This window comes from Bos taurus, chromosome 2 (assembly GCF_002263795.3).
Source record: "Bos taurus isolate L1 Dominette 01449 registration number 42190680 breed Hereford chromosome 2, ARS-UCD2.0, whole genome shotgun sequence".
NCBI lineage: Eukaryota > Metazoa > Chordata > Mammalia > Artiodactyla > Bovidae > Bos > Bos taurus.
Genome location: NC_037329.1, coordinates 29,028,421 through 29,041,552, shown reverse-complemented (window position 1 = coordinate 29,041,552; position 13,132 = coordinate 29,028,421). Strand labels below are relative to the sequence as shown.

The following is a 13,132-nucleotide window of genomic DNA, read 5'->3' as shown; positions in this document are numbered from 1 at the left end:
GTACACCAAAAACCACTACCCTATGAGTCCAAAAAACAACAAGCCCTAAGGAGAAAGGCAGGGGTGTATGAATGAGTGATAGACATCAAAACACACACCTTTCACTGGTTGGCCCCAGAAGGAACCCTTGAAATGATTTTGGAATTACAATTTTTAAAGAGTGAATAGTAAACCAGCAGAGTGATAGCAACAAAGAAACACTGAATTAAATAACAAAAACTAGTTGTGAAATCAACTCTGGCACCAATATTTAAATAAACATGGAGAATCACACTAACCAGGGAGGGTCCTTATATTCCTTTCACATCAAGAAACATTTAGATGTGTTTCTTTATGCCTAAAAGGAACCGATTAGACCAAATGAGACTACAGTATCTCTAAGACGTTTCTGCTTCTAACATCTGTTATCCTGTGGTCATGCAATCAGGCTTTTGCTCTGTTTGCAAATATGTAATATCTAATGCCCTATATTTTTGTCAGGTAGATGGCTTTCATGGGAAAATATCAGGTGATCTGGAATGACTGGTGAAAGTTTTTTTTAAAGGGAACTATTAATTCTGTCTTATGTAACACATGCCTCTATGAAATAAAAGGAAAAACTCCAGTCTATAATTCTCATAGCATTCACATATTTTAGATCTATCTCAATAGATCTTTCTAGATCTATCTCCTTGCGGGTTGAAGGGTAAGGTGAGAGGCAAAGAGCAATTTTTAGACTTGCTAAAGATTTAGTCAAACCACCAAATCTGACACTAATTGTGTGATCATGGGAAAGTTTTTTAATTACTCTGATTCTCCATTTTATCTGTAAATTTTGGAAAATAATGGAACATACTTCATGAGGTGGTTAGAGAAGTTAATGAGATTATGCTTTTATAGCATTTAGCATAAATCCAACACATAGTACTTCAGGAGTTTCATTAACATTATGTGTCTCTTAATAAATACTTACTGTTTATCGGAATGATGGCAGGAAAGAGGGGCAGTACTTTCATTTGCTGTTTGCATAAGCAGATGCTTCTCTATGGGCTTGTAGCTTTGCTTGAAAGTTTAAAAAAAGAAGGTGACCATGAAACATGGGCAATACTGTGGTATATTACAGTCTGCTTTCCAAAACCAGATGTTTTAACTGCCTTCACTGTTTCTAAGATGATGTTATTTTCTTTTCAAAACCTGAATCATATCTGAGCATGCTACGTTTGTTTTTAGTGACTACTGGCCCTATTAAGCCTGCAAGTGGATTTGCAGAAGACACTGCCGTGCAGAGCAAGAGTGCATCAGACCTCCAAGAGGTGGTGTCCTTGAAGGAACGGATGGCGAAGTACCAGGCAGCTGTTTCCAGGGGCGACTGCCGCAGCTTCTCCGCCAATGTAAGCTGCTCCTGGTGCTTCTGCATTAGGCCAGCTGATTATCTGCCTTTCACATGCCCTCTTTACATGGCAATATAAGAATACTACTGGACAATTGGATAAAGTAGAGAAAACAGAAATACTATGTATCAAATTCAGGGTATCTGAAATTAAGCTTCAGCTCTGCCACTTGCTGGGGCTTCCTAGGTGGCACTAGTGGTAAAGAACCTGCCTGCCAATGCAGGAGACATAAGGGACTAAGGTTTAATCGCTGGGTCAGGCAGATACCCTGGAAGACGGCATGGCAATCCACTCCAGTATTTTTGCATGAAGAATCCCATGGACAGAGGAGCCTGTCAGGCTACAGCCCCTAGGGTCACAAAAAGTTAGACATGACTAAAGCCAATTAGCATGCACCCTGCCACTTACCATTTGTATAAACTTGGGCTACTATCTTAACCCCTCTCTGAACTTCAGTTTCCTTAACTGAAAAATGGGAAAAACCACCTACTGCAGAGGGTCTCTGCGAAGAATCAAAGAGATAATTTACATGTAAGCCGTAAGGCACTGTATAAATGTGTTATTATTGCCACAATTATCATTTAACCTATAGCTATTCTCCTCAGGAAGGTTGGGAATTAATTTCAAAATCTTAATAATGTGGGTCTGCCTCCCATCCTCCTTGGTCACATGTATAGTTAATTTAAATTCACTGGCAATATAATTTCTTTTGCTTTTTTCATTTCTCTGTATGCACTAAATCCATTACGAGTAGCTTAATCAACATAGAAATGAGGGAGATTAGCAATGTAGGCACTCTGCTAAACCAATTATGATTATAGGAAACAGCAGGATTCAGTAAGACCACCGATTTTTAGAGCCAGTGCATAATAAAGTCATATTCAAAAGAGTTTGTTGGGCTCCATATTCTGTGGCCTTCGAGCCACAGGATTTGAGAAGTCATTTTATTAGTAGAAGCTTTATAGTTTAATGGAATGTAAGGATATTCTTTTATAATTATAATCTTCAAATTAGCAAAGATGTTCATTTATCCAAAAGAGAGAAAGAATAGCCAAGAAGGGTGGTATTCTAAAATAGCTACTGTGAAGCGGCGTTTTTCTTTACAAATTATTCAGAGACAAGAATGACTGTGCCAAACTCATTAACAATACTGCAATTCTAGATGACATTTAAGATTTTGCATCGTAATTAAAATACATTTGAGACACAGCATAGATGCTGAATGAATGTAGAGAAATAAGTATCTAAATACTTCCAAAACAAATAGTATCCCTCCAGCACCTCCTGCCAGCCTTCTTACATAGCACCCCCTGCTGGATCATTAAGCAACTTCACCACAAGTTAGATAATAAATTGGAAAAATGTTTCTTGGGGAAACAAGCTTACTTTGAAAATACCTAGATAAAGACTAGCTATTTACTAAGCTATCTTTTATCTAGGAAGACTTTTATCTTGCTAGGCACGAGGATACTATACCATAAAACAAATGTGTACAAGGCATGATTTGTATTTATAGTATGTTAAAAGAAAAACATTTAAATCGGGCACATGAGAAAGTAAATTTCTCACTATTTCATATAAAAAATTTTTAATTTCAGTGCTATTCTGAAGAAAGTCTATATAAAAGGAATGTAATAGTCCCTGTCTTTCCTGCCCATGTACAGATAAAACAAACAGGGACAGCGATTTGTGGGAGGTCATGTAATTAGATAGCAACAAAGCCAGACTAGATTCAAAGTCTCTTGACTCTAGTACTCTTTTAACTATATTCAACTGCCTCTTCTTATACAGGAAAGCATCTTTGGTCCAAAAAAAAAGCCCTATTGTTTGGTTTGCCCCTAAGCTAATATTTTGAGAAAAATGAGCACATATATTATCTCAGAGAAATCCTGATAAGTATCTAAGATACAGCAAAATAACTGCCTCATTTGGTCAATTGCTTCAAATGTTTGTTTAATCAAAAAAGCGTGGAAACTACTTATAACCAAGTGTTGTCTACATAAATAAACCAATATTTTATGTGCAGAATTCGGAAGTCATTGATTTGGCCCCAAACTGAATCCATTATATTTGAATCACACTGAGATAGTTTCTTTGTCCTAGATCAGTTTCTCTTTGTCCTAGAATCAGCCAGATGGTATTTTGTTGAACATAAAGGAAAGGCTGGGGCTCCCCTCAGAGCTCAGTTGGTAAAGGATCTGCCTGCAAAGAAGGAGACCAGGGTTCAATCCCTGGGTCAGGAAGATCCCCTGGAGAAGGAAATGGCAACCCACTCCAGTATTCTTGCCTGGAGAATCCCATGGGCAGAGGAGCCTGGCGGGCTGCAGTCCATGGGGTCTCAAGAGTCCGACACGACTTAGGGACTACACCACCACCACCAAAGGAAAGGCCTGCCTGTGAAAAAGCATCAGTCCACAGAAGCCCCCTGGAGGAGAAAGGAGAAGTAACATTTATTAAGCAACAAAACAATACATTTTGTGCTGTGCAGTTTCATTTCCTTTATCTTCTTTTTCAACACTTGCAAAAAATCTGTGAGAAATATGTTGCTACTCCTCCGAGTTTATAAGAAAGAAAACTGAGGTTAAGGAACTCTAGCCCAAGGTTTTAAGGCTCATACATGGGATCAGAATCACTGTTTGTCCTCTCCCCAAATTATGTCATTTCTATTATGCTCTAGAAACCAAGAACAGTTCTTTGTAAACAAAATTGCTGATTCTCTATGTAATATACTTGCCTAGGTTTAAGTGTTATATATTTAAATTAACTTACTATTAAAATAACATTAGGTAGATTTTGTGTTAGGTATTTAAATTGACTTGTTAATAGAATAATTATTATTGGTGTACCCATTAAAATCCAAATCTTGTTGCTGTGTCCAAGAATAGGAAACATAGAATAAGGATAAACATTTTTTGAAAGGTTCAACGCAAAGCAATCTAAGTTATATGGTCATTGACAAGTACATGGAGTAGTTGAGATGTCAGTACATGGTGGTAACCAAGGCAAAATGATTTCAATCTAAGCAAAGAAACATCACTCCAGCTCATAATCACAGGCTGCTTCTTGAGTAAGTCCTGCCATCTTACATAGGTAAACTTGCACTTATAAACTGAAGTAAACAAGAAAACCTTTTCACTCCTACAAACTAAACTATAGCTCAAAGGGCTTTCCCCCTTAGGCCAGCAAGTGGCATGAGGAGTACTGGGTTGTGTTACTAGAAGATATTAACAAACTATGCATCGTTGCATGTGTAACATGGTCTAATTCCAAAGCACAATGCTAAAGGAAATGAATGGATATATTCATTTTCCCCTAATTCGTTTAGTAGATAAGAGGCAATCTGATTCAGTGTAAGAACTGATATTTTTGTGCAAATACACATACTAGGAAAGTATCCATTCATTAGCACAATTAATCAGACCTACCAGATTAATTTGCACATCATTTGGACATTGTTTATAGTTGTTGGAAAAGGTAACTTTCTTCTTAACAAAATTTGGCTTGATTTCTGTAATTTGATATTTATATATTATCTATACATGATCAATTGAAAAAGGTCATTTATGTAAATTAAATGATGGGGATAAGAGAAATACTATAGCCTTAATTTGCCCTTCCCTTTCTTTATCTTAAATTTCAAAAGAGATGCCATAATTTCTTATGATTTTAACATGTATCAAGTGATAGTAATTGACCAGGATTTATACGTGAAGTTTGTTACAGTTTGATAGAAAGTATCCCTTCTTTCCATTGAGCTAATGTGCTATTCTTAAATATTTGGCAGGCCCTATAACTGGGGAAAGGTTATAAACTTGATAAAGCAACCACTTGAGTATCTGCCAGTAATTCAGACAATCCTGAATGTTAATTTCATCTCCGGTATCTTAGAGTATTGCGTGCATGTGTGCATGCATGCACGGTCAGTCCTGTCCAACTCTGTGACCCCACGGACTGCAGCCCGCCAGGCTTCTCTGTCCATGGGATATCCCAGGCAAGAATACTAGAGTGGGCTGCCATTTACTCCACCAGGGGATTTTCCCGACCCAGGGATCAAACCCTTGTGTCTCTTGTGTCTCCTACATTGGCAGGTGGATTCTTTACCACTCCCACCTCTGGAAACCCACTTTAGCGTACAGCAAACCTCAATATAGTGTTGTACTTTTAGTACTTGTTTGAGAAACTATTTCAGTCAAGATTTCAGGATCGTAAGAATCCACAGTCCAGGGAAGCTCAGCTCACAAGTATCCAGTTACTCTCGGGTCTCAAGTCTTCCAGGGTTATGTCAGGACTGGGCCAGACCTCAGGAGACCTTCTGTGCATGAAGTGTCACTGAATCTCCTCCCAGTCTCATACTGGGACACATCCTAGAGGAGAGTGGGTTGGCCTGGGGCCTGTTTGCTTAACAGTTGTCGTCCCACCTGGGCTTGAGTGCCTGCTGGGCTGGGGAATATGCTGAATCGTCAAAACCAAAGCCTTCGAGTTACTACTGCTTCTTACAGGGGCAGAGTATCTGAGACAACTTCTCAAAGTTGTTCAGCTTGCTCCAAGTGACTCCTACTAGAATGAGCTTTCTCATCTGTAAACTGCCATAGACCAGGATCTTTCTAAACTTAGACCCTCCCCCCAAACCCAGAGTCTCATATACCAAGGCTAAGAGCTGAGTCCTAGGGTACATCCAGCCCGGAGTATCTGTTTTTCTGCCTAGTTTTTAAAGGCTAGTGTTAAGACAGACAGCTGTGATTAAGACAGGCAGATGTGGGTTCAAACTCCAGCTCCCACACTCACACCCTAGTTGTAAGAATTTAACAAGATGTCTTACTTCCCCAAACCTCAATTTCCTCATTTTAAAGTGAGGATGATAAATGTTCATATCTCACAGAATATGGAGAAGCATCAAATGAAAAAATATATGTAAACATATAGAAGAAAATCACTCAGCACTATGTATTAAATAGTGGTTATTTTTATTAACTTTAATATTTTTGCGTATGATTAAAAATATGCTCCCCTAAAATAACTCCAAAGCTATTTTATTTATCCTTAATGATTTAAGTACATTTTGGAATAAGTCAAATGTTTTTTAATATTCTTAATAATGTGTTACCTATCTAGACATTTGGAATTTTAATAATGACTTTATTATGGATTAAAATTTAATCCATTATCTAATATCTGGCTAGTTTGTGTAGTATGAGAGAAATACATTCTAATAGGTCTAATCTCTAGACATCAAAATCTATCTGAGATAAAGAAAATTAACTCAATACTTTGAAGATTCTTCTAACTTTATATCAGAAGACTGACACATGAAAATCCAACATGGATAGATTATTTTTATTAAGGTTTTCTGTAATAAAGCCCTTCTGAAATAATTGTTTATGTTACTGTCTTCCTATTATACCACCCATTAATAACTGTCAATGATTTTTTTTTAAACAGCTTGAGAATCCCACCCTGAGATGATGTAAAGTTGAATTTTCCTTTTTCTTAATTTGTCTTAGATGCTGGAAGAATCAGAAATGTGCACAGTACCTGGTGGTTTGGCCAGAGTGAAGAAACAGTTTGAGAAGGACAAAATTGCTTCTTCCTCTAATACCTTCACTCAGTACCAATACCAACACCAGAACAGATCTGAGCAGGTAATACTACTATCAGTAAAGGATAAATCCTGTCGGGCTGAAATGCTCTTATTTCAGTGCTAATATAAAACACACATACCCGCCCTCTTTGGTGGTATATTTGTTTACATTACTCATCAAGAATGGTAATTTTGAAATGTTTTGAAAATCATCCTGAAAGCATATCAGCATATTGACTTACTAGAGCATTTTGACATGTTTCTAGAAAATCATACTGGTATATTTTTTTCTCAGCTTGTATTGTCTCAAAAATGAAAATTAAATAGTCTAAGTCAACAGGTAAACAGAAATGTTGAGAACAATATTTACATTGAACCTCTGTCTTTACATTATAACTCATGATAAACTACCTGTTATTTGTTTGCATAGATTAAATTTGAAGCATTATTCAGCTGCTTATTCTGATGAGTTTTCTGCTTTCTTAAAATCATCAAAAATTGAGTAGTGGAACCCAGATGTTATATGAAACTTACTGATGCAACCTCTAAATGTTATCTTACATGAAAGATTTATTTTCCCATTTCATTACTCCATTGTCATATATCACCAAATATTATCATGGGTTATAATGATTTTTGATTGTGAAAACATTAGTAATAAAACTCATTAGATTGAGCCTGGCACTGTGAAAAATAGTAATTGCACTATAAATAGCCTTTCTATGAGGAAGAAAGTAACTGGGATAGTTCTGAAATGTTGTCATAGGACATAAAAGTATTTTTTGTTTTTTTGTTTTTTTTTTTCAGAAAAATCCCAAGGATATTTAGAGTTGTCTCAGTTTTGAATATTAAGGCAGTTGAGTGTGTATGGTGGTAGGGTAGCAGGGAAAGTATATCAGATTAATTAAAAGTCTGATATGTGAATTAGTATTTGTTTTCTTTTTCTGGCTTTTTGAAAAAAAAAATTTAAGTAGCTCAAGTTTAAGGCAAGATTTCTTTTAATTTTTCCTAAAGGAAATGTAAATAAATTAAGATTGGATATTGTTTTTTTTTTTTACTGTTTTATTTATTTATTTTTTGACTTTTTTTTTAAATTTTATTTTATTTTTAAATTTTACATAATTGTATTAGTTTTGCCAAATATCAAAATGAATCCGCCACAGGTATACATGTGTTCCCCATCCTGAACCCTCCTCCCTCCTCCCTCCCCATACCATCCCTCTGGGTTGTCCCAGTGCACCAGCCCCAAGCATCCAGTATCGTGCATCAAACCTGGACTGGCAACTCGTTTCTTACATGATATTTTACATGTTTCAATGTAATTCTCCCAAATCTTCCCACCCTCTCCCTCTCCCACAGAGTCCATAAGACTGTTCTATACATCAGTGTCTCTTTTGCTGTCTCGTACACAGGGTTATTGTTACCATCTTTCTAAATTCCATATATATGCGTTAGTATACTGTATTTGTGTTTTTCCTTCTGGCTTACTTCACTCTGTATAATAGGCTCCAGTTTCATCCACCTCATTAGAACTGATTCAAAGGTATTCTTTTTAATGGCTGAGTAATACTCCATTGTGTATATGTACCACTGCTTTCTTATCCATTCATCTGCTGATGGACATCTAGGTTGCTTCCATGTCCTGGCTATTATAAACAGTGCTGCGATGAACACTGGGGTACATGTGTCTCTTTCCCTTCTGGTTTCCTCAGTGTGTATGCCCAGCAGTGGGATTGCTGGATCATAAGGCAGTTCTATTTCCAGTTTTTTAAGGAATCTCCACACTGTTCTCCATAGTGGCTGTACTAGTTTGCATTCCCACCAACAAGATATTGTTGCCCTTTGGTCGCTAAGGCATATCCAACTCTTTTGTGACCTCAAGGACTGCCCATGGAGTTTTTCAGACAAGATTACTGGAGTGGGTTGACATTTCCTTCTCCAGGGCTATCTTCCCGACCTAGGGATCAAACTTGCAGGTGGATTCTTTACCACTGAGCCACCAAGGAAACCTGGGATTGGATATACTTGTGATCTAAAATATAGCTTTTACAACATAGGAATCTAAGTGAATCAAGTATGTGTATTTACTTGAAATTGATCGACTACATGATATATAGTCATTATTAATAATTTAAATAAATCCTATGTAGAAGTATAGGTTTTACAGATCCTTTAACTTACAGGAAAGCGGTGTGATAGAGTGTAAGAACTATGAGACTTGTAGATATGAGTTCACGCGCCACCTCTGAAGTTTATCAGCTGAGTCACGTAGACCCAGGGCCGCCTTCACGGGGAGCAGGTACACAGGACCCCTTGGATGGAAGGGCCCTGCATTTAGTTTCATACTCTGCTATTATCTTGAAATTCTTCATGATTTTTGAACAAGGAACATTACATTTTCATTTTACACTGAGTATCGCAAATTATGTTGCCAGTACTACATAGTCCAAATTCATAACCCCCTCAAGTCAGTTTCTGTTAAGATGGAGAAAGCGATGAGTGATTTGTCTATTTCACAAGGTGATTGTGGTGGTCAAAGATAACAACGGGCATTTCCGTGAAAGCATTTCATCATCTGTAAAATTTGATATCAATTAGGACACTTTATTTTGCAAAAGACCAAAAACCCAACCACAAACGTCTTAAACTAAAAAGCATATCACAGATTCATAAAAATGCAATCTTGTAGAAGGGAGATTTGATGTAATCTCCAGAGGTATACTAGAGCAGCTGGCTTGTGCCAACCCTTTCATTATTAAATTTTTAGGAATTTTGAAAACCAGATAATATCATGTTAATAGCTTGACATCAGCCATATTATGAATATTAATACCAAGGGAATTGGCAACAAATCAGGAATATTTTTTCTCCCGTCCTTCCTGCTTTCCTTCCCTTCTATTCTTCCTCCCTTTCCTCTTTCTGTCTTTTCTTTGAGAACCCATTGTTAAGCAGGTATTACATTACCATTGATTTACCTAAGGATTCACAGTATGTCTCTAGCACAGTAGCTAGGAGCACTTGGATGGAGCCAGATCACTTGGGTCCATATCCCTGCTCCTTAACTCATTGTTGTTGTTGTTTAGTCACTCAGTCGTGTCCGACTCTTTGGGACCCCATAGACCATAGCACACCAGGCTCCTCTGTCCATGGGATCTCCAGGCAAGAATACTGGAAGTAGGTTGCCATTTCCTTCTCCAGGCGATCTTCCTGACCCTGGGATCAAACCCACATTTCCTGCTTTGGCAAGCGGATTCTTTACTGCTGAGCCACCAAGGAAACCCTTCCTAACATATTAGCTGGTGACATTCGGCAAGTTTCTTAATATCTCTGTGTCTCAATTTCCTCAATTATAAAGCCAAGATTAGAATAGCACCCACCTGATAGGTTTGTTAAGAGCATTAAAAAAGCTGTTTTTGTAAAGTACTTAAGATTGTGCTTGGACCTTATAAACACTTTCCAAGTGTTTGTTTTAAAAACTGAATATCTCCTTGATCATATTTCTTTTCTTTTTTAACCTCTCAGCCTTACTTCCTCTGAGTTGGCCCCATTTTCACTCAAATTTTCCCCAGAAAAGACTAAAAATGATGGAGAAAAAGGAGAATCCTTTTCCCAGAAGCCCCAGGAAAAGCCTTTATAACATCTAATTGGCTCTAAATGGAATACATGTGCTTCCCCTAGAACTAAAGTACTATAGCCAGAGGATGCTGATTGGCTGAGCAGCCTCTGTGCATGTCCTCCACATCCCCTTAGGAACAAACAATAAATAGAGGCTGGGTAAAAACCATCAAACCAAAACAATCAACCAATCAAAAACAAATCAAACCTGGGTAAAAACAATCAAATCAAAAAACAATCAAAAAAATCAAAGCAGTCAAGCAATATGTGTGTGTATGTGTTTTGCAGATGTGTTTTTCTCCTTGCAAATATAGTGTACTATTATAGGCTGTAATCCCTGCTCTGAGAACATGAAATACTAAAGTGTGTAAGAGTAAATAAAAAAATGCACTAAAAACCTGAATAGCTGCATGATTCTAAGCCTGTAATGACCTCTCTGAACTTCAGTTTCATTATCTGCCTTTAGACATACTAATAATACCCCATAATTCCATAAGGAATGCAATGCAATATAAATAAAATAGAAAGGAAACGTGGGAGAATGAACAAGTAAATACCATTTATTGACTCTTACACAGAAATCTGTAGGGAATAAAAGAAACAAGTCATCTGTCCTTAAAAGTCAAATTACTGACTTATAATTCTTAATGGAAATTTGAGATATCTATCAAATTTGGTTATAGGGCAGAAAATGCAGAAAACTCATGTTTTAGATATTCACTTAAATGTTTAAAGTGTTCTGAATGCATTCTAAAAATCTCTTCTTTTATCAGCAGGGATTGAGGACAAAACATTTATTGGTAGACAAACAGTTAATTCTGTTTTATCCAAATTGTTGTCATGCCTGAGAGTGTTTTCTGTCTCTTTGTTTAAAGTACTTGAGATTTATCTCTCTGCTAAGTTCTGCCCATAGCCAGAAAAATATTTAGTTTGCTAACATATATAAATTAACTTGGAAATCAAGTTTAATTAGAGTTAAAAGAAAGAACATTTGTTTTGGATTTCTGACAATATTTAACATCACAATTAGTAATAACTTCATAGTGAAGTGAAAATGTTAGTCGCTCAGTCGTGTCCAACTCTTTGCGACCCCATGCACTTGTAGCTTGCCAGGCTCCTCTGTCCATGGAATTCTCCAGGCAAGAATACTGGAGTGGGTTGCCATTTCCTCCTCCAATAATTTCATAAGGTGTAATATGAATTCCAATCTGCCTCTTTTTTTTTCCTAATGTATTGAAGTGAGATGTTTCAAGGTAATTAGCTATTTGGAAGCAGTTTGTCTAGAAGACAGGCAACAGGACTAAACAGGTTTTGAAAATTAAGCTATCTCTGAGGGTAAAGTTCCCTCTTTTTTTAATTGATTATACCTATTGAAAAAGAGGTTTAAATAGTGGGGGGAAAGCAGGTACTAGATACAGGAACACTCACTATGCCAAACATTTTAAACTGGGAATAATGTCCTATTTATGTATTCTAGACTTCGACTTCAGAGAAGGCAATGGCACCCCACTCCAGGACTCTTGCCTGGAAAATCCCATGGATGGAGGAGCCTGGTGGGCTGCAGTCCATGGGGTCGCTACAAGTCGGACACGACTGAGCGACTTCACTTTCACTTTTCACTTTCATGCATTGGAGGAGGAAATGGCAACCCACCCCAGAATTCTTGTCTGGAGAATTCCATGGACAGAGGAGCCTGGTGGGCTGCCGTCTATGGGGTTGCACAGAGTCGAACACAACTGAAGCGACTTAGCAGCAGCAGCAGCAGCAACAGTTAGCAACATCACTTCTAGCTTGTGGGAATATCCTTATGTAAATTAGAAAAAGAAGCCACTCTGGACAGTCATGGTCTCTGGGTAACAGGGGTGTGGAATTCAGCTTCTTAGAGGAATGTGTTGGGGAAAACTTTATTGTTATCGGTGGTTCTGGTAGTTAGTACTGTTTTTAATATCACCCATTTAGAGCCTGTTTTTCAAAGTATCCGTTACTTATTCCTGTAGATAAGAATGAAATCCAACCCTCCTTAAGGGATTATGAGCCATTCAGCATGTGTCCTGTTGATATTTAGATTAGAAATACCACATTAGCATTGTTTCTCATTTTGTCTTAGGACTGAATTCTCAGAATTCTATGCCAGTGAAAAGCAGTAGGTTCTTAATACTAGAATGGAAAGGACCACTTAAGAGGGATATTTTTAATCCACTCACTACAACAGGCTCCATTTGGGAAAACATTCTGAATAATCCATCCCCTCATCTTTAAAAAGAGATCTTGAAGTACATGGAGCAGATATTAGGATAAATGTGTTGTTGGTAGGAAAATGTCATTCTGCTTGTCAGAGTTTATTTTCACTCACCCATTGTATGGTTGCTGGGTTGTTGTTCTTTTTAAAGACTTTCATCCTCTCTTTCTTCATTTTTAACAGCTTTATTGAGATAATTTCCATACCATAAAGTTCACCCATTTTAAGTATACAGTTCAATGGCTGTTTAATATATTTACAAAGTTGTGCGGTGTCGCCACAATCTAATTTTAGAACTTTCCCATTCCTCCAAAAACCAAACCTTGGACC

General features: G+C 37.3%; 1 protein-coding gene across 3 annotated transcripts in view; it reads left to right on the top strand.

Annotated features, from left to right (window-relative positions):
* XIRP2 (xin actin binding repeat containing 2) overlaps positions 1-13,132 on the top strand; it is a 78,732-nt gene that overhangs the window by 25,783 nt on the left and 39,817 nt on the right. For 2 of the 3 annotated variants that reach the window (XM_010801950.4, XM_005202402.5), the window contains exons 2-3: positions 1,210-1,370; positions 6,872-7,009. In XM_010801950.4, the coding sequence (XP_010800252.2) occupies positions 1,314-1,370; positions 6,872-7,009 (195 nt within the window). In that variant the 5' untranslated portion in view covers positions 1,210-1,313. Of the gene's footprint in view, positions 1-1,209; positions 1,371-6,871; positions 7,010-13,132 lie in introns of those variants that run through there. The other variant, XM_010801951.4, reaches the window with a different exon arrangement.